The sequence below is a fragment of the Lycorma delicatula genome, chromosome 4 (genome assembly GCF_047948215.1).
Source record: "Lycorma delicatula isolate Av1 chromosome 4, ASM4794821v1, whole genome shotgun sequence".
NCBI classification, from domain to species: domain Eukaryota; kingdom Metazoa; phylum Arthropoda; class Insecta; order Hemiptera; family Fulgoridae; genus Lycorma; species Lycorma delicatula.
This window is the reverse complement of record NC_134458.1, coordinates 86,580,311-86,603,677: the sequence shown is the minus strand read 5'-3', so window position 1 is coordinate 86,603,677 and position 23,367 is coordinate 86,580,311. Positions and strand designations below refer to the sequence as shown.

General features: G+C 30.1%; 1 protein-coding gene across 2 annotated transcripts in view; it reads right to left on the bottom strand.

Annotated features, from left to right (window-relative positions):
- The window catches only part of LOC142323621 (retinol-binding protein pinta-like), a 52,998-nt gene extending 38,412 nt beyond the window's left edge, over positions 1-14,586 (bottom strand). The window contains exon 1 of one of the 2 annotated variants that reach the window (XM_075363493.1): positions 14,462-14,586. In XM_075363493.1, coding sequence (XP_075219608.1) covers positions 14,462-14,481 — 20 coding nt within the window. In that variant the 5' untranslated portion in view covers positions 14,482-14,586. Of the gene's footprint in view, positions 1-14,417 lie in introns of both variants that reach the window. The other variant, XM_075363495.1, reaches the window with a different exon arrangement.
- Between the last annotated feature and the right edge of the window lie 8,781 nt (positions 14,587-23,367).

The window sequence follows — 23,367 nt, the reverse complement described above, 5'->3', positions numbered from 1 at the left end:
CAGCGTGGTGTACGAAATCCTTTCTGTTGACCAGTTAAGACCGTTTATTTTGAATCGCTAGGTGCAATCGTGCTAATCGTCGACCAGTACAGGTCTAAGTTTATCGTTCTGCCCGGTGGCATCAGCTCGTGATGCACTATGCCTTTAATTTCCTTTCGATTTTTTTTTCTTTTTTGTGAGGAGCTGTGTATTAGTTTAACACAAGCGTAATTTTTGATGACTTACATTCTGGTTAGGATATTATGCAGATATATGAGAGAAGGAATTTATAATACATATTAAATTCGTGTATTTCGTGTAAATTTTTTCTATGTACATTGTCAGTTAACGTTACGTGTAGTTAAATTTTTGTTTAATAAAAATTTTCTTTAAACGATTGTATAGTTGTAAGTTATTTTTATTGAAATGTTACGTATTAAAATAAATTTTACTTTCCCCGGAAGAAATTTGATTGTTACTTGTTGAAGGACAAATATTCCAGAGCTGGCAAATATTACTTGTTGCACAATAATAGGCTGGCTGTACTTAAGCAATTTTTATGCTGTTATTAGATTACTAATTACGAGTTTTATATTTTAAAAGTCTACGTTGTTTATATAAATGCTAAAAATAATTACATTCTTAACTGTAATTGTTTATCAGGCGTAATAAAAAATATTATTTTTTTAAAATTAAACAAAATAAAACCGTTGGAAAGCAACCGGACTTTCCTGTCTACGTGGAATGTTTAATACAGTTGTATTTTTTTTTTTTTTAAATGAAACAATAAATATCAAGGTCATTTTTAAAATAAGAATTGTTTTATTATAAACTTATCTTTCTTTTACAACGAAAATACTTTGTGCGTGTTCAACAATTTTTCAACAAAATCCCTGTTAAGATTAGAAGACGAACACTTGATGATTTCCTATTTGATTATTTCAGATAGGAAATAATCTCCTATCTGAATCAGATTTCCCATTTCCTATCTTCTATTCCTTGAATCGTTCGGTGACAGTTTGACGACCTGGGCTTGATTGGGATTTCCTCTCAAAAATTCCGTTAATTTAAGGAAATGATGATAATCAAGACGACGCCAGACCCGTACTGTGTAGGATGGTCCGTATATCTCCTACTCAAACTTTTCCAACATTTCTATCATGTTTTGAACAACGTGACGAAGGGCGTTTCCCCATCCTTCTTCCTGCGTACTCCACGGACCGCGGTAAGACTTGTCCGACCCGCCCTTGTAGACCACAGAAGCAGACCCGCCGATCATATCCATTCTCCAACACCCGTGGGATGAAACTGCAAATAGCAGAGGCCACCTCAAGATCCTCCGCTACAGAATCGATGATCAGAGCGTAATAGGTCCACCCAAATGCGACCTTACAGCTGCTATCCTCTTCGGAGATGTCTCGAATAGGCGACTGCAAAAGGAGAAAACTTATGACGCTAAAGGGACATGCTGTAAAAGATCTTTATTTTTAAAATTAAGTACATATGTTTTAAATAGAAATTAAAAAAAAAAATGTTAGAAACAAAATATAAATAAATTTAGTTAGATTTGGGGAATTTGATAAAAAAACACCATTATAAAAAAATAAAAACTTTTTGATTTTTTGAAAAATATTGTTTTATTACACGAAATACAGTATAATAAAATTTATAAGTTAAACGATTTACTTATAACAAGCGGCCGGCCCTTTTTTATTATATTGCGGCTCTCTTCAAATTCCTAGTATTTTATTGGCCTGGTAACGGTTTTGGGTTGGACGTAGCTTATTTTGACGATTCTGTTTATCTTGATGTAACTTTTTTAAAATTTCGTAGCCGCATGAGGCTCATCGATTGTGAATTTTCTGCTATCTCGATTGTGTGTAAAAAAAGAAGTTTTCAATTTTTTGATGTTGATAGATAAGCGTACATACCTTACTTCAAATTCCACGTTTATTCTCTCTTCCTTGAAAAATTGACAGAATTTCTGTCTCGTTCATTACACATTTTGCATACACTTCGATTAATTTCAGTCGGGCGAATTAGTTTTGCAATTAAAAACCCAATCGCTAATCGCACTTCCAAATCAGCGAGATTGATGATCGATTTGGTTAATAAAATGCTACTGAAAAATATTATCTGATGCACTCAAGAACATGGAGCTAACTGATTACAGACAAGTTAAAGTTACACTATTTAAATCAGGTTGCATTCCAAAGCATCAACTTATGCATTATCAACTTGCATTATTATTATTATTGGAAACGATTCTTTCATTAAAATTGATCCTGGTAACTATTGTTGTGGCCAGTTTTTAAACGCTTAAAAGTGAAATGTGCAAGTTGTAGGTGAGTAATAATTGGTTTCAGTAAGACCATGATAAAGTGTCTATTGATGTAAAGTCACCTTTCATTTTGGAAGTTTTGAGGGACAAATCTAATACAATCAACTAGCGGCCAGTGCGCTTATAGGAATAAATTTACTGTGTACTTCTATTAGATACCGTTAAAAGAAAGTTTATAAGAATTCATACAGTAAATTAAAGCTATGAGCGATAGTAAAAATGAAAGGGTGTAGTCTAAAAATTGTGAACAGAATAGTTTCTATGAATCCCAAGCGATGAACTAATTATTATTATTATAAAATCGAAGCGTCGGTGGGGATGTGAATAATATTTCGCATTACTTCGTCGTGTTTAATATTTTCCATTGTATTTGTTTGGCGTTTCATGTAGGTCATTTGCAACTCACGGATCATCTGATGTTTTTAATTTTGTAACGCGTTCCGAAGATAAAGTCTAGTCTTCGCGTGTTTTGAACAGATTCATGCGGGTATATTTAATCGATTCCTTTAGTTCATTCCCCGTTTTGCTTTTGTTTTCATATCTTTTAATCGCATTATTTTAATAATAAGTCCAATATATTATTAGACTTATCGCCGAATACTTTATACGAATAAAATATTAACGTGAAACAATTTCGTAAAAATAAATAACATTTAACGATTCAGACAACATATATGATTATATATTTACATCATTTATATATTTATAAATTATAAAAAAACACTTCTTAGTAATTTAAATTTTTGACAGTGACAAATCGTCATGAAAAACTATATTGTTTTATTGAAGTCTATTTTTCTTTTAAACAGTAGTAACAAGTTGACATAGAATTTAAAATCGTGAGGAAGTATTTAGTAATACTTTAGTTAAATTAAAAAATGAAATTTAAAGTTTTAAATGAAAAAGAAGTAGAGATTTTATAAATAACCTTTTTAATAGACCTATATAACTATGATAATTAATTATGATTATCAAGAAAAGTTTCTATACTTTGAAAAAGAATCAGACAGTATTCTATATATTTTTATTTTTTGTTACGTACTATACACATAGAGAAAAATAATTTGAATAAATAATCTTTGAATGCTAGCTGATGATATTTCTAATTTAGTTGAAATAAATGAGTTACAAAAATTCTCAAAGGTAGAGATTTGATTCTAGGAGAAATGTATAATGAACTGTGAATTTTTAACAATATAATCACAGAAATGAAAATATGTAAAAAAGGAAGAAAATTCGTTAAATATAAAGATAGAAGAGCGCAATCTAACAGAGGGCCAAGAAATTTATTATTTCGGTATACAAATTAAAAAAAATCTTTTTCTCCATTTTAGGTTCAAGGTCTATAATTAAAAAAAAATGTAAACATTTCTTAATAGCTCTATATATGAAGTATGAAATTTCAAAAAGTTTTTGAAAAATATTTAAGCCGAAGGGAGATAGAGCAAAATATATATATATATTTCAATTTTAAGAGGCGGGAATTGATTTACAAAAGAAATTGGATTATCTACTTATGCATTGTATGTAACAAATTTGCTTTAATAAAGTTTTCTGTATAATACTTCTGAAGGAAATGTTTCGATTTGGTTTTTCGCGATATCCCCGACTAAAAAATTAATATGATCAATGTACCATATATAGAAACATCTGAGCCAAATTTGAAGAAAATCGGTTCGGTTAATCCTGAGGTATAAGGCCAAAAGCAGTACGACACATACATATGCTTTTTAGTATAGATGCACTAGTTGGACCCTAAAACGTAAAATTTACAAAAAAAAAAAACGGATTTAATAAAGCCATTTTAGCCATATTCGCCGCCAAAAGTAGATCGGTTCGTTGAAGAAAAACGTATGAAGAAAAAAATAGGAATTACAAGAAAAATATATATTATAATTCTTGTAATGTATTATGATAGCGAAGCTAGGAAAACTCTAAAGATAATCTATAGAGGCTTTTTATATGTAGAGTTTTAAAGAAATGCTGAAAATTAGGTAGGCTTATAAAATTAAGAATAAAAATGTAATCGAATGAATCAGAGAAAAGAATGACTTGAACCTAGGAATACGAGTACAACACTGATTCTTAGGGTATAAACCGACATTTTAACCAATGTTTTAAGTAGTAAAAATACCCGCGAATATGTACGTACTCCAATAAACGTAAAATTGTCGGTGATATGATGTGAGACAGCGGAAACTTTATGTAGCAATATAACCATTCTCAAAATAGCAAGCAGAATATACTAAGTTTAGTAGTGAAAACAAGAAATGAAGTGGCAGTCTTTATTGAGAAGGCTGTTGTATAACACTATGCCAGGTCCAATAAAATTCAGGGGATAGTTAGCAGTATACGGGACACATTTACTCTGTTACTTTCAAGGATTGGTTTAATAAACATCAATACTACTAAAGAAGTTTCACTGAATTCTCCTCTTTTATTTCAGATGCTTTACAAGCGTCACAGCCGTAATAAACAGTAGAACAAATTGTGTAAAACTACAAATTAATGTACCCTTTTCTGTGGGAAAAGAAAAGGGGCTTCTTTTCAGTACGGAAAAGAAAATAATGACATTAATTAACAATAAATTTATCGTAGATAACAGTGAAGAAAATTAATGAGACAGCCAAAATAAAATTTAAGAAGTTTAGGAAAGAAGCAGAATTTAATAAAGATGATAAATAAGAAGAAAACATCTTATTTGTGGCATATCTACGTAGAAATTGTCTTCAACGAAGAATTATAGATGGATAGGATAAAGAAGATAATGAAGGATTGATATGTTTAAATACATATAGATGAAAAGAAACTGTAAGAAAATGAAGGAAAATTTCAGATCGAAAAAAATTGAGGGTGTTTAGTTGAAACTTATCGCAACTTAGATTTATCCAAGTAGAAGAGTTAATAATATTTAATATTATTACATGTCAGTTAGTTAATATCGGGAATTGTATTAATAGTTTGCCGATTTTCTAAAACTAAGAAAGTGTATTACCAAGTAGCTTATTTACATAAGTTATGAACAAAAAGAAAAGTTGTTGGTCGATTATTTTGATTCCACTTAAAATTGATAAAAATTCACAAGTGTATGGGATTATTTGAAGAAAACAATTTTTTTTTTAAATAAAAATTTTACTTTTTATTTTTATGATGTCATTTAAAAAGTATTTACTGATAAGCAGAAAAATAATGATCAAAAAGTACAAACCATTCTATGGTTTTATGTTGACAATTCTGAGATATGAAGCCAACACACATCCATATATATCAATTTTATGAATAATACAGAGCGTTTGGAAAGTCGCTGTGCACGATGCATTTGAATTATGTGGTGCATACTGTTCTTTCGGCGTTAGGTTGGTTGCCCTGTTGATTTGTTACCGCACATAAAGCTGTAAGAAAAGAACTGAAACTTTTCTCCTACAAAGTAATGTGTGTTCAAGAACTAAAATGTACAGGTCATACCAAAAGACTAGATTATTGTCAACAGTTTAAACGTTTTATTGACAAAAATTCCGAACTTATCCTCGACATTACGTTTTTTAAAGATGAAGTGTGGTTTCATCTGGGATGAAACCCGCATCTGGGATGTATATTAATTTACAAAATACACGACTGCGGTCGATAACTAACTCCCAAGAATTACGCGACCAATCTTTACACGAAGCGAAAATTGGAGTCTGGGTCGGTGTGAGTAGAATGAGCATTGAGGATCCAATACACTTTTGAGAATACATTTAATAGTGATCGTTATTGTGCTGTTTTAATAAACTTCATTAGTCAGTTAACAGAACTGGAAATCAATCACGGTTGGTTCCAACAAGATGGCGCCATAGCGCACACAGCTAACAGGTTAATGACTTTTTAACGAAATATTTTTGGTGAAAGAATCATTTAGAGGGGTTTGTGGCCTGCATGATCTCCCGATCTGACTCCACCAGATTACTTTCTACGGGTGACAGCGAAACAAGCAGTGTATCACAACAGACCACGTACGATTGACAAACTAAAAACCGCAATAACGGCATACGTACGAAAAATTCCAGTACACAGCCGGTTAAAGTATTTGAAAACAAGTTGAAATGTGTGTAGTGTTGTATTGATGTTAGAAGAGGTCATTTTTAACACCTTTTACAATCTATTCCAGTTATTGAAATATCCGGGTTTATAAAATAATGAAATAAAAATACAGAGTAATAATTAAAGAAGTTTCGTCATTACACTTCCATAAATCCAGTGCACAACAACTTTTCGAACGCTCTGTAATAGTAAGAAAAGTGTTTCATGGTCTGTTTATCAACCAATGGCGGGTCGCATATAGGCACTTTGAAACTACAGCACCCCCTATTTCCACTTGATATTATCGAAAACATTTAATATAATGAGTCCCTTTTATTTAATTCTTTCTTTATACTTCTACGATATATAATCCTTAAGCTTAATGCCAGTAGCCACCCCCCAGTTTATGAAATAGATACAAAAATCTTTGTATCGATCTGTGCGCTTTACAGTTCCAGCGGCGTGGTGTATGGCTGTTGTGCACATGCGCACATAGGAACCTGCACGCGAGGTTGCGAGGGAAAAAGAACACTGTCGCTCCCGCAGTCCCGACCCTGGCGTGGAAGGTTGTTTTTTTTTTTTACTCCGCATGTGTATGGAACGTTCCTTGTTGGTTCTCTTTTCTAGTTTAATCTAATCGGTGGAAGGAATATGGAAGTGGTTTAGTTATTTTTTCAATAGTGATTAGAAGATGACGGAAAGCAAGGGCTCTTTGATTGCCAAATCTGTCGAAAAACACGCTAGAAGGGCAAAAGAGAAGGTAGTTAGTAAAAACTAATTATGTATTTGTTTCTGTGTATATAGGAATTTAAATTAAGGACCATTGGACTACAGTGTTTTTAAGCGGACATTTTATTAAGTCATTGTCTAATAATACTAAAAAATATTATCTCTATTGACATTTTATTATTTATTCGGTTAAACCAAATACGCTTTTTAAGCACAATGTGCTTAAAAGCTATTCTATTTAATTCATTTTTTCCGGTTCTTTTATTTTACAGAAAACTTTAACCGTGGCCTTGAAAAGGGCCAGAAAAAAATTTTCTGGAGCAGCAGCCCCACTAATTTTAGCTACGAACCGCCACTGATATCAAATAATAATAACCGCAGCACAGTCAAATCTAGTGAATACTCCTTTTCAATTAATGGAATCTATAATATTACAGATTTTAGTTTGTATATTTCAACTAATCTTCCAACGTTGTCTATATGCTAAGTTTATTCGGCGATTCATATCAAACACTTCTTATAAACATTTAATTTAAACGACAATTGTGTGATATAACGACCCATTTCACTGTTTAATATTACGTAATCGGATATATTTTTTAACATATCCATTAAGCAAAAAATCTGCAAATAATTAGTTTTTTAAGTAGTATTCACCAACCGGTAATGCTTATACCGGAAAACTAGGAATTTTCGCTATAGCTAATTTGATAAAATGTAAAAATTAGATTATCGATTTTTATGAAATGATCGTAATTCTATTAAAAATTAATAACATTTTAAAAAGGGTAATTTTCAGATTTTATTTAAAAATAAAAAGGTATATATTGGTATCATCAAATGGAGATAAGATAAACCGGTTACTTGCGGTGCGATTGTTACATATTTATGCTTCTTTCTTTTCCTGTTTAGCCTCCGGTAACTACCGTTTAGATAATTCTTCAGAGGATGAATGAGGATGATATGTATGAGTGTTAATGAAGTGTAGTCTTGTACATTCTCAGTTCGACCATTCCTGAGATGTGTGGTTAATTGAAACCCAACCACCAAAGAACACCGGTATCCACGAGCTAGTATTCAAATCCGTGTAAAAATAACTGGCTTTACTAGGAAATGAACGCTGGCACTCTCGACTTCCAAATCAGCTGATTTAGGAAGACGCGTTCACCAACTAGACCAACCCAGATGGCTACATTTTAATGCTACTGTTTGTTGTTCTTTACGAAGAATTTAGGAACGGGATGAAAAACTTAGAAAGAGTTAAATCTTTTTTCTTTTTTTTATGTTTATAGAAGCATCATTAGTTCAAGGAAAATATGCTAATTTATGTGGCGTATTTTGGTAATATTTAACGTTCTTCTAGCGGATTTATTAAATTAAACAATTATGGAATTCGTTATTCAGAATCAACGGATACCAATAGATCGATAATCGAATTTGAAAGCTAACTATCTTATCTAATTACCGACCTTTTGATATTTCGGAAATTATCGATATGTCGAACAGTTGTATAGAAAACATACCGTAAATCCTGACGTGTATGTCAAGATTTGGAAACTAAAAAGTAATAAAAAAAACAGTAATAAAAAAGTATTTTTTTAAAAATAATTTATTAAAGTACAAAATGCCATTAAAACTCTGTATTAAAAAATTATAAATAAAAGAACATAAATGATATTTTTTTAAATTAATATCCTTAATGTAAGATTTATGGTATTGATTATCGGTTTTCAGCTGAGTTGTTCTGAACGGTTCTCTAATTCAAATCGAGATTTGTTAATGCGTATTTTGGAGATTTTTTGGGCCTTTCTGTGATTTCCCCTCACTTTTTTTTATCCAATTCATTTATATTTGCATGCAATTTAATTATTGTCAGTTTCGGTGGAGAAACGCATTTTTAATTGTCAAATCAATTTTCGATCAGAAAAACAGGTACTTTTTCGTTTCTCCCCCCCCCCCCCCAAGTTTGCAAGTTATTCACTTAGAAATAACTCAAAGTAGCAGGAAATATTGATAATAATAATAACCAGGTTGTAGAAATAACCTAATAATTCGATATAACCATTTATGTTACCATTTGTAAATATAATCTAACCAAACTTAATCTACGCTTGCTTCGCTCGCTAAACTTGACTAATTAACAGTAATAGTTTGATTATTTAAATAATGGCAATAGTTACTGAAAGACCCAACAAAAAATACAAACATTCGTTATTAATATAAATACAAAAGAAATAAGAAACTAAACTTTTAGTAACAAGTGCAAAAAACTACGCAAAAATTAATTTTCAAAAACAACTCAATCACTCAATGGATAGTACGAAACAATGTCTTTCAAAATTTGGTCGAACTAGTCCTCATCCAGGTATCTACGACACCACATGAATTCACACAAATATGATTCAATCATAGTACGGTTTGTACCCGATTCACGTTTCTTGCGTCTCTTCGCGTTTCTCCAAACGTTTTAAATCAGTTGGCTATGAGCACCAGTATCCGGGTCGACGAAATTCCGGCTACGATCCACAGTGAAATGTTTAAAGTTCACGCCTTCTATTTTCCGTATATCATCGTATGACTTCGATTTATCTGACATTATTGTAGTGCCTTTTTCAAACCCAGCGGGTTAGTCTAGTGGTGAACGTGTCTTCCCAAATCAGCCGATATGGAAGTCGAGAGTTGCAATGTTCAATTCCTAGTAAAGTCAGCTATTTTTACACGGATTTGAATATTAGATCGTGGATATCGGTGTTCTTTGGTGGTTGGGTTTCAATTAACCACACATCTCAGGAATGGTCGAACTGAGACTGTACAAGACTACACTTCATTTACACTCATACATGTCATTCTCATTCATCCTCTAAAGTATTATCTGAACGGTAATTACCGGAGGCTAAATAGGAAAAAGAAAGTGCCTTTTTCAATGCATGCGGTAATTATATTTAATAGCATTTCTTTTTCCGAAATTTTGCACTCAAAAAATTTTTGAGTGCAAAAAGCACTCATCTTCGCGACAAATTCCTCCGAAAACCCACTGGTGAGAGTACAACCTTCCACAATTATATTTTCTTCTGGAAAACACGATTCATCGATTTCCACCGTTTTTCCTTCATCACCTATTTTTCGAGGATTTTTCAATAAGGAATCTACACAAAGTTCACGCAGATAGTTCTTCCAATCTGTAATGGCATTACAGCTCATTTCAAATTCTCGTTCAGCAAAACGGGTGGTAGTGTATTCCTGAGACCAAGCAAAAATGAATAAAATAATCCTCTCGAACGAAAATTTGCTACTTTCCAACCAAGTTTCCTTTCTGATCCGTTTTTCTTCACGGCACTTTCGTTTTTTCATACCCAACGATCATTTTTTGCAAAAACATTCATAGACATTTCGTGCCTCATCTTACGTATTCTGGTCTTATGAATGATTCCTCTCTCTTGAAGAAACCGGATCGCTTTTTCTTTCGTATCAACGTTTATAGTAAAAGAAACGAATGTAACTTGAGACGACTTGATGTGTACTAATCGACAATACTGATATAAGTAATCGATGTTGTAATATTTCGAATCGTAAATATACAGTAATCCGTATTTATAAACAATACCGAAGTCTTTTCTGTGATTCCCCCAAATATAAAAAATGGGGTCTCCATCCCGAAATGAAGTGAATATCATATTTTAAAGATTTTCCAATGATTCATAATGAAAAATATTAAAAAAATTGGGTACGGGGGGGGGGAATAACAGAAAGTACCGATTTTTTTTTTTATTAGTAATATATTTTTCCGGAAATCAGGAATAATTTTTTCATCGTACGTTGATCCTATTTCGCTGTTTATATAATCTTTTCTTAATTTAAAAATTTTTAATCAAAATGAAAAATTATATTTCGTAGATTTTACAATGCTAATTGTTAAAAAATTTAGTTAACAAAACAATCAAATGAAATACGATACACACAATTAAAATTAAATAAATGTATGTTTTGTTAAGTTGATTTATACTCCTCAGAAATATATAACTTAATATGTGTTTTTAGTATTAATATAATCCGTAAAAATCGACTCTATACTAATTTAAATTCGGTTTACATTACAGATCTTTCTTTACAGATCTTCCGAAACGCTGTCCAAAATGAAGTTTGACATATTCGCCGGGTCGACATACATTTTGTAATTTATGTTATTTATCTTATTTTACTACAATTTTTTTTTTTTGGTTTTTCACTGATTCCCTCATATAACGCAAGGAAAATTTCCCGTTTTCTTTTATGATTTACACAGTTTTTAATGACATATTTTAATATTTTTCCGTTGTATTCGCACAAATTTTTTCTTTACCGTAAACTTTATAAGACTTCCCGATCAATTGTTATAACCAGTAAAGAGAGAGTTATATTATTACAACTGCATTCTTAATTATGAAACAGAATATTTGCTAAACGGTGTAGCAGATAAAATGGTTGTAGGTTTTAACTTTGTACTTCGACCATTGACATCGTTTAATACCACTGATATCGCTTTGTATCTTATTTCCTATTATTTACGATGCAAATAATAATAATTTATTTATTCATTCGTGCAGTCGTAACAACAGTTTGACTTCCAATAACAGTCAATATGGATACTTTAGCGAGCGAAAGATGCCGTGCTTGAGTGGTACTCGTGGAACCTTAAAACAAAAGACAAAGGACGCGCTAATATGGATATCGGTGGCGATAAGGTTTAATTAAATTAACGAAAGATTTTTTTGTGTAATCATATTTTCCTTATTCTCGTTATTTAAGTCTGCAGCGGTACAAAATATTCTATTTGTACTTGAAGAAGTCTTTACTGCGTATTGCGTACAACTTAAATAAAGCTTTTCTAAACTTTTATTTTTCTGGACTGTTGAAAAAAAAAAATTTTTATTTCTTTTTTAAACTCTTTTAAAACAACTTAGGATAGGATTAATCTATTATTTACAGAATCGAAATTATAATCATACTATTGTCTAATGGTTGAATCTCTAGTTTCTTATCCTCTTTTACATGTCCTTTGTTATACCGAAATAAAAAGAGTCCTTTTTGATATATTAAAAAAAAAAAACTGAAACTTTACTGATATATAGCTCTTGGCCAAATCGGTTATAAAAATAATATGTCTTACAATTTTTAAATGGAGATCTAATAAACGTGGCTTTTACAAAATTCTTAATTATTTAATACTTTTGAGTTGTTTCGTGTAACTCAGGATTAAAATTGTATTTACATATCTACTTAAATGAAAATACTCTCTGAATTAAGGAGAAGATTTGATATAAAAGTTTGTAAATGCCTGAAAATTTGGAAGATTTGGAAAAAATATTAGATTAAAAAAAATCTTGGTTATCTTCCTTTTTTTAACGTTTTTAATCTCCTCTTAAAAGAAGGTTTGTATCAATTAAGATTTTTATTATGACGGAGATAAAGTGGTATTTGAAATAAAAATTAAAAATCAAAAAGATTTAACTGATGCAGAGAGGGTAAAAGAACTGTAGTATCACGCAATAAATATAATATGAAGCTGCTATTGTGGAGTCCTGCTCTCGAGGCAAGGCGCCTGGATTCCTTTTCTGGCAAGAGTTATTGTGTACTAAATGTATCGGTGCGAAATATTAATCACTTTATTTTTTTCTTAAGAATATTATTTAATCTGTGACGTAGTAATGATTCGTTTTTTATCATTATAAACGATTTTTTATGAAGGTTAAACAATATTAACGTGCAGTTTTTTGAATTTAAAACATAACCGTTCCCAAATAAAATATTTATTACTTCAGTGTGCGGTCTATCATCATCATGAGGTCTAAAGTAGCACCGTCCCACGTACTCGGTTAGCGTCTCGCCTAATTTATTTTAAATAGTAAACTAATATTATAAATTATATATAGTCTGTATATTTAATGTTAATTAAACGAGATTAGTGAGCGAAGCGAGCGATAGGTTAAGTTTACTTACGTAACGTCGTTTCCGTGTACTAAACTTCGTACGATATCAGCATAATCGAACTAAACTTAACTTAACGTTCGCTTCGCTCGCTAACCTCGTCTAATTAATATTAAATATACAAATTATATGCATTTATATAAACAATGGTTCGGTAGACCGCATGTACTGTAGCACTAGACCTCATGGTGATGGTAGACCGCATACTAAAGTAACATCTAATTATTACTTGAAATAAAAAAAAATGCTCGATTACCGGAACACTATTGTTCTAAAAATGGCCAGATCGAAAGAGGAACTGAGAAAAGGTTAATTATTAGTTAGTTAACAGGATTTGTTTAATAGGTTAACAAAAGCGTAAAAAGGTCGTGTTAAAAATAAAAAAGAGTTTTTTAAAACTATTTCGAAAAGAAATTCAGTAATGTAATGATTTATATAGCATAACAGAAAAATAATTGAATAAATATAATCAATTACTGAATTTTCACGCGTAAATTCAAGTACACCAATTGCATTGCATCTTTAAGAATGGAGTTTAGGCTTAATAACTTGCCTGAAAAAAAATAATAAAATTGCAAATCGAACACTTTTTTTTATTAATTAATCCAATTTCATTTCATTACTAAAATTTTTAAAAAAATTGAAGAAAAACTTAACAAAAGTACACTTTTTGACTATTTTTTAACACGAATATTCGACTATTTTGACTATTCTTTATCAGAACATTCTTTTCATTAAGCAATTTTACGCAGGTGTGAAAAATACTTAAAAAAACTACCATATGTTATTAAATTTAAAAAATACCGATTGAGCACTGTTTCTTCACCGATAAGTTTGAAGTTTAATATATAAGGTTTCTTTTAAATTTTTTTTATATTTAGAAAATTCTCTTAAAGAGGTTATTCTTTTCAAATAAATCTCTTTGCGAATAAGTTTTATTTATTTATGTGCTAATTACATACAATTGAAACACTTTTTTTTCATATGATGCTTTTTAAATAGTTTAAATGTACGACTATCGAAGCATACCGAGAATAAGTAATTGGCTATTAAATTACTTCTTTAATCTATTGAAACGCATTGTTTAAGTTTTCTTAACGTTGAACTATACTAAAGTTACATGCTAACTTTTAAATAACTGCTTATCATTGTGTTTATTTTACGTACAATTTCTCTATAAGTATAAGTTAATAGCATTAAAGTTAAACTACTATTGAGATATATTTTCTATGCACCATTTGTTTTGTATTAAATTCTATTTTACGGAACTTAAAAGCACGTAGATCCGTAAAATTCTAATAAAAAACTATCGGTTAAATCTATAGATTTTTTATTTTGTACTTACATTAAGCGAGACAAACACGGATTGCAAAAACTTGTTTAACTAACCTTTCACTAACAGTTAACATATGAATACGGTTAATGAATTGCTACGAGTGCACGCGAGAGTCGACGAGCATCCAAGCTCGACTGTTAACTTAGGCTTAAAACTCTGCTACTGCTGCAACATCGAGGCCGACCGTTGCAGCCTTGTAATAAGCCGTAAACAACAACGATACACACACACACACACACACACACACACACACACTCCACATACTCATGTTTTCATACGTATAAGTTATATATACATCCGATACCAATCCTTTACAGCCGGTTTGCGATATGATAAGACAAGTAAATGTCGTATCTTTAGTATATAAAAAAAAAAAACAAACGCGTGAATAATAATGCTAAGTTTACCTTGATTATTTAATTAATGTAACTTTCTTTTAATCTTGTTTTTAATATAATGAAATAAAAGAATATCATTTTAATTCTTATTAATATATTTTTTATTACTTAGTAAACCTTATCGCTATTTGACAGTAAAATATTCTTTTGTTATTTTTGTTATGTTACTTTTGTTATTTAGACAATACAATCATCAAGAATAGACAAAGTTAGGAACATATCAAAATCAGATCGGTAGAATCAAGGAGAAAATTCTTGTAGAAAAAAAAGCTGAAGTTATAAGATAAAAATCTGGGAATTAAAAATAAATTTTTAAAAACATTTGTGTGAACTATATCACCTTATTGCGGGAAATTTGAACGATAAAAAAGCCAGGAAGAAAATGAATTATACAATCTTTTGGGCCCGAGTTCGAATCTCAGGCATGTTATTTTTCATACACTACAAAATTCCATTTCCATATCCCACGCACAAACTTCAAGCGTATGTGGCGATTATCATCAAGCAAAAAAAAAAAAAAAAAAAAAAAAATACGTGTAATATGTGTACAGGAGAATGTAAAAACTTATATTTTAAAATTAAATGGGTAAATGTAGTAAAGAATGAAGAGGTTTAAGCCCAGTCGGGGAACAAAGAAGTTTGGGATAGATTCTTATAAAAAAGAAAAGAAAAAAGTTAGTTATCTTGGCTGTGGAAGGAAGCATTAGAAAATTAAAATATTTAATTGGCGAAAAATGTAGAATATATGAAACTGAAAATTTAACACGAAGGATTCTGTAAATAATTTCAGATTAAAAGATAAGCATAGAACAAAAATGATCAGCAAGAAGACTGAATAAATGAATAACGATAAAAATAATCTTTGTCATAGAATAAAAGAAATTTTTTTTTGAGTTTTCTTAGAATATTTAATTATGTTTTAAAATTATAGGCATTATCAATTTAACGAGACAAAAACATCAGTTTTATAAATAATGAAAGTATAGAAAAAATTTCTTATTCTTCCTCCTCATGACGTAGCAGGTCTTATGCGGTTGGCTTACAATTTCCAGTCCTCGTGCTTCTGGTACAACTATCTTTCTCCGGTCTACATTGTTATCTTCTTCCAAAAAAAAAATCTACTTTTACGGACTAATGTGGTTCACCTTCCATTTATATTCAAATGCACGCATTTATATTCAAATTTTTTTATTGTTTTTTTAGGATCGTTTGAGATCTGAGAAACTTCATTGTGCGTTCTCGAGATGTCCTGATATTTCCATCTATAACTAATCAGAATATACTATATAATATTTTATTTTCAAGTATTGGGATTTTTAATACGTTTTACTATATCCTGATTTCAGGATCTGTATGTATGTAACGAAATCAGATCTATTAATGGGAGAAATTCATTTTTGCACTCAAATTTTTCCTGCCTGGGATAAAAGAGTTCGTAAATAATTTTTTTAGTCAGTTTAAACGCCGAGTTAACCGAATTTCTTTAGCTACAAGGGAATAATTTCTTTATTTCTTCATAAGTAAATAAAATTTTACTGAATTTATTTCACTTTTAAATGAAACAGTTTATTCGTTAGTTTTTACATCCTAAAGGAGGTAGATATTTATTTATATTATATAAAGAATAAGCCGATCTGTAATAGTAGTGAATATTTGATAAAAGTTCTCTTTTCGTTTCGGTTGTGATAGTTTCATAGAAAAATCCTGATTTAAAAATAAATGTTTTGTGCGCAACAAGCAGTAAAAATTATTTTTTCAGTTACAAATACTATAAATTTAATTTTTTATTAATTTTTTTTATGTTGGCTTTTTCACTTTAGTTTTAAATTTTCGATAACAGACATAATTAAAGTTATCGAACTTGATCCTCGAATAAAAGTATTACTCTTTGTTTAAGATATTATGATAAAAAAAAAAATTAATCGCTAGAAGTAAAATTTCAACGTGAATAATTATAGGGATTTAAAAGATAATTTTAACGTTCTTTTTCTGTACTAAGTTATCCAAAAATATTAAATTAATGGTTAGCAAGGAAAATGTATTGAATAAATCTCTAGGAAATAATTTATTAGTACCACATTTTTTGACAGCATGACACGTTAAACGTTGTTCAAACGTTTATGACTGCTTTACGGATTGATAAGGTTTGTTTGAAAATATATGTAATTTACTTTTGTTACACTCAGATATTTTTGTTTTATTGGTGAAATTATTAATGTGAAATAGAATGCCTTTTAACGAATGTTTTTCTTTGTCGCTTCTAGAGAATCTATCTGTCTTTTTCAGGCGACGTAAAATTCATAATTTATTTCTTTGCCACGATGGCAGAAATATAATAATGAAGTAAAAGGATTAATCTATTTTTTCCTTAATGAATATCTTTAATTCACAACTTCAGCCTCCTTGGGGGCGAATAAGTAATGAATAGTTTTAATATCTTAACCTTCAACGGAACTAGGGCCTCGATCGATGGATTAAAACCTTCCCTGGGATAACGCAAATTTTTATTTTTTTCTGAAAATTTGAAAGTAATCGGTCGGTTGATTTTTCGCATGATGCGATAACAAACAAACATACAAACTTTATATATATATATATATACATTTTCGAATAACCTTGATCTGTTAGATCTAGAGTGTACCTGATTCGTGCAAAAGTTAGCCTTCAACCTCTAACAAATATCCCGTTTGATTATTGAAAATCGGACGATTGTTTTCAAAGATATTATAAGACACCTCCCAAAACAGCCCCCCCCCCAGGGGCACCAGTTTGTTACCAGTTGATGGTGATGATCGGTCTAGCCACACGAGGTGCTCGCATAACATCACCACTCTAGCTTCACACGTAGTCCCCACGGGAAGCCCATTATTGTTAAACAGAATTTTTTTAAATTTATTTACCATTATTTTATTTTATTTAACGTAAATTTAATTCTATTATTTTTTTATATTATTCATTGGGTTGATTCGAATCATTCAGTTCAAACCCAGCTCACACAGCGAAGCTCACAGTTCACAGTTCGATATTATTTCAATTTATTAAATTTTGTGCTTCAACCGGAAAATCTCCATTACTACATACATATATTTTTTTTATGAAATATATCTAAAAACCTTCTCAGTTATGCCAAAGAAACATGGGTATAAATTTGGTTGCGATTGATCGAGTAGATTTTGTTTATACCGAGCAAATAAAAACACTCTTTCTCGTTATATAATAGTATAGAAATATATATATATACACACAAAGTTCTTTCTTTGTTTTTCTATTCCATTTTCAGGCTGTGTAATAAGGAATCAATACTGAAAGTATTATTTCAATGCTTTAATAAAGGGGTGTGGGTGAAGGGGGGAAGATACTAATTAAGTTATTCGACGGAGTAAATTTTATAACGACATAAAAAGATAAAGCTTTATTACAATTAAAATAATGTAGACGTAGGCAAGTACGATGTGGTACAGTAAATAGAATCTGAATTCAGACAAGTAGCCGAGACAAGAATCTTAAACATACTGACTTTCTGAATTTGCATTTTTCTATTCATTTCAAAGTAAGTTCTCTAATTAAAACAAAAAAAGATAATAACCATTTTTAATTTGTCAGTTAAATTAAGTTATAAATATTGAAAATAATTTAACATTTTTTAATAAATTATACAGTGGATCTATCTAAATTAAATAATATTTTTTACTTGATGACATGTTAAGTTGAGAATATTATTTAAATGGAAAGGAATAAATCTACTAATTCTTCTAAAAACATTTTAATATTTTAATATAAATCAGAATGTCCGATATTTTCTTAAATTTCGAGAACCGCTCGGTCGATCTGAATGATTACTTTACCACTTATCGAGAAAGGTTTAATATATAAAACTATTCAGACAACTGCAATAAGTCTTGAACTTATAATCCAAAATGATCTTTACCTTTACTAATTTCTAGGAATGTACTACAGGGAAAATGGTAGTGTAAGAAAGATGAAACACTATTCTTGGTAGGTTTACGTATACCACCCATCTTTTAAACATTGTCTGAAAATTATGTGGTCATATCATATATTTTCACAATGTCATATAAATTCAACCACTGATTAGGTAAAATGAAAACTGTTAATGAGATTTCTTATAGGTAATGAAATATTACGTGATATCTTGGTTTGTGCACAGGTAAGAATTTTTTGAAAATACTTTCCGATATGCTCACGAGATAACGTGTACGGTGTTCAATTGTTGAGGAACAATAAAAATTTGGCTTGATTTCATAGATTAAGGTTTGAAGCGGCAGGGAACAGCTGAAAGCGGTAGGTTTGATTAATGTTTTTTCCGATTTTTGCAGAATTCTTCTAGCTTTACAGAGTATATAATATACAAGAAAAAATAAAATTGTAAATCCTGTTGACGCTTTATCCGGATCCATTCCTGTTCTTCTTTCCTTGTATCAGTGAGTTTAACGTGTACTGCGTATTTGGTTAAGGTCTAAAAGGTTCTTTTATAACCATCCTATGCAGCTTAACATTGTAAGAAAAAGGCTATTAGAAGGAAAAAATACAACTTACCGTCACGACCAGTAAACTATATCCAAAAAAATTACAATGAAATTGTAAACCGTACGGTAAGAGTCTTGCAGATATCCTTTCTTCTGCTCAAAAAAAACAAAGATTTCTGTAATATAAACAAAACTGTTTTTAACAAAATGATGCTGATATCAAAGGTAAGACACTACATTTCTATATCAAAATCTGTAATTAATTTAGGATTTTGTTTAAAAAGAAATACATGTTAAATATATGTAATAGATACACAATAATATATAAAGATAGATAGATAATAAACAATATTTAAGCGTTCCGTATAATAAGCCAAAAATTCTTACAAAACTCTTATCGGCCCGATTTCATTTATACATATCACATTTACAGAAATAATACAATTCTTATGATTATTTGTTGTTTAATAAATGAAATCGGGCCGGTAAGAGTTTTTGTAACAATTTTTTGCTTATTATATGGAACGCTTAAACATTGTTTATTCTATTATTGTACATCTAGTGTCTATTACATATATTTTTTTTTAACAAAATTCTAAATTAATAACAGATTTTGATAATAGAAATGTAGTCTTACCTTTTTTGATATCAGTATCGTTTTGTTAAAAATAGTTTTATTTATATTACAGAAGTTTTTGTTTTTTGAGCGGAAGAAATGATATCTGTGATACTCTTACCGTGCGGTTTACAATTCCATTGTAATTTTTTTGGATATCATTGCGTTTTGTTAGATTATTGTTTTATTTTTTTTTATGAATTACTGATTGTTATCTTATCGATTTATAATTAAAATTTATTGCCTTTCTAGAACAAACAAATATACATTTGTTGAATTTCACGTCCAATTTTTTGTTGATAATCATATCGGTCACTTCATACCATATTTTTCCTTTTTTTAATAAAACCAGTATAATGAATGACCTTCACGAATCGAAGATCCGTGATGTAATATTGCACTTATTACTTAGTAAATGTAACCCTCGATTTTTATAGCATTCGTGGAAACACCTTTTTATATTATTATTAAATGAACTTTTTTAAATCTCTCCATCAGTTAGTTCAAATAGTTTTAATTGTAGAATAAAAATTTTACCAATCGAATTTATTTCTGTTTGGTAACAAATCTTTGTTGCCACATTTGCAACACTTTCCTACTATTCGTGTTTTTTTAGCAGCTATAATCTCTTGTAAACTAATACTTTTATTTTTTAATCAAGTGATGGTAATTAAAAAAATTGTTTTATCTCAGTACTTTCATTTACATAAGAGCATTTACTATTGAAACAAGTTGTGGCATATTTTTTTAAAAATTCTATTATTTAAAGTACGCAATCAAGTTTTTGTACGCTACCTAGTACTATCAAGTACTGCTACCGAGCGGTGCGATTCGTAAACCCACCTTTTTGAGGAAAAAGTGATATATTCGAGTCCCGCAGTTAATCAGATGGAAGAAAATAACGTTGTCTAACAAAATTCGAGGTATTTTTTAAAAGTATTCTTTATTACAAATCTAATTCAACTGAAATATAATGTTTTCATGGTTTTTTTTTTACATTTTTCCATTCTCATTTAAGTTTTAGGTTAGGTCATGTTTAGAACTGTAAACATAGTTCGTTGACTTCACCATGCCGTCCAGTTCTGCGGACTCTTACCGGCGAAGTTCTAGCGAACTTCTTGATACAGTGATCGAGGTACGATTGGAGCTGCTCTTTACAGTCTGTGTCTCAATCTCAGAGTTACAGATAGATTTGATAAAGAAGTTGAATGCTTTAAATCAATAACTCAGAACAAACACGAACGAAAAATGAAGTAAATAAAATACGATATATTTTTGACTTAAACCTCACTAATCATACAGTAATAAATTTACTGGATAGATAAATTTACGAATAAAATCTTTCTCAAAATTTAATGAATGCAGTAATTAAAGAATTTCTGCTTCGGTGAAAGAAATACATACAAAAAAGTACATAAGAAAAAAGTTGAAAAGCGATAGCTTCTGCATTTAATTTACGCTCATTGTGGCTTGAAATAAACAATGTAGCTGTACAAATTAATAAGTCAGCTACGCTTAATTTAGTATAAAAATGTAGTTTCTTTATGAATAAAGCAGCTGAATGAAATGAAAATTATTTCAGTTTTAGTTAAAATATTTACAAAGTTATGGATGAAGAAACGGTTGACATACACTGATTTTTTTCATTAGAAATTGCATAAAAATAATATATTATGCATCGTGATTTTAATTAAATTTTTTTCAAACATTAATTTTTATTAAATGCATCATAAAAATGAATTAGTAACGGTCTTTAATTAGTAATTAATTATAAATTAATGCGGAAATAATACCTAACAATTTCGTTTTACTTTTATTTACTTCTATTTATAATTTTTTTAAATATTACGGTTTTATATGGATTTTACTATTTCTTTTTAATTTCTACTAATTTTTTAATATTTATCGACATATTTTTTTTTAGTAAATAAATAATAATAAAATAAAACTAATTTAAAAACTGCTTAAAACTGGAGTGTAAAGTATTTAGGGTGTATGAATGTATGTTTGTTCCACCGTAGCAGCTCAACGGCTGAACCGATTTAGATGTATAACCCCGTGTTGGAATACTTACGGTAACGGGAGTGTCATAGGCTATATAAATATGTATGTGTATGTAGTATATATAAAACTAGTGGAGATTTGCCGGTTGAAGCACAAACTTCAGGCGGCTAGATTGTAATTCATGAATTGAATTAATGAACTGTGAACTGTGAGCCTTTATCACTGTGTTAGCTGGATTTGAACTGAATAATTCGAATCGATCGAATGAATAATAGTACAAAAATAACAGAATTAAATTTACGTTAAATAAAATAAAACAATATGAACTTTTGCACGCATCAAGTACACTCTCGACTTAACAGATCACGGTTATTCGGAAATGAAATGTTGTTATATCTTTGCAACATATGCATTTTAATAGACAATATTCTATTGATACCGTAAATAAAAAGCGATCGTTTTTGGTTCCCCGTTAGTGTAAAAACTGACGGATGAAGCGTCAGCCATAACCGTATTGTTTATTCTTAAAATCTATGCTCACGACATCACCGTGAATCCGATCTGAATTAGCCGATAGATGGAAATTTTGACGTTATTATTTTGTGTCAACATCTGCTTAATTATTTGCTTTTGGAAAAAATCCTCTGCTTAGAGTTCATACAGATGGATAATTGAACTTTCTGAATTTGAAATTTTAATACAAACCGCCGCATCTTGAGGTACGGTTTAAATGATAATTAAAGGGTACGTTTCATTTTATTTATAATGGGGAAATATATAATTAATATTCTTGATAAAAGAAATTAGTTCTGGGGTATTCAGTCGACCTCCTGTGTTTCGGTTTTAAGCAAAGCGCACCTATTTATGAGTATAAATTAATCTATATTTGTTTAAGTAACGTTATTATAGCTATTTTAATTAATAGATTAATTTTTTCCATTTAATAATATGTTTATTTTATGTTAATTACATTTATGAATGTATGAAAGTATTATTAGTGAGAATTAAACAGCTGCTCAAAGTAATAGCATTTCCTACATAAATGTATGAAACAAAAAACATATATATATATATATATATATATATATAAATAAAAAAATTTCCTTTATGTTACCTTCTATGTAGACAGATAGACAGACAGACTGGACGATAATAATGTTGAGAATCCTATATTAGAAAGGAAAGAATAAGAGACGGCGGAAGTGATTGCGAAAATAAAAATCAAGATTTGAAATAAAAGAGACAAAGAAGACAGTTGCCAAATCAGGTCGGTAAATGGTCTTCGAATCGTTGTGTCTGTTTGTGGGATAAAGAACGGTAGGGAGCGGACAAATCAGCGTACGGGACTTACGGGTGAATGGACGTAATAGAGTTTGTTTCCCAAGAGAGAGAGAGAGAGAGAGAGAGCGAGAGAGAGTTGTAACTGTGAGGGGAAGAAACAGATACAGAATAAG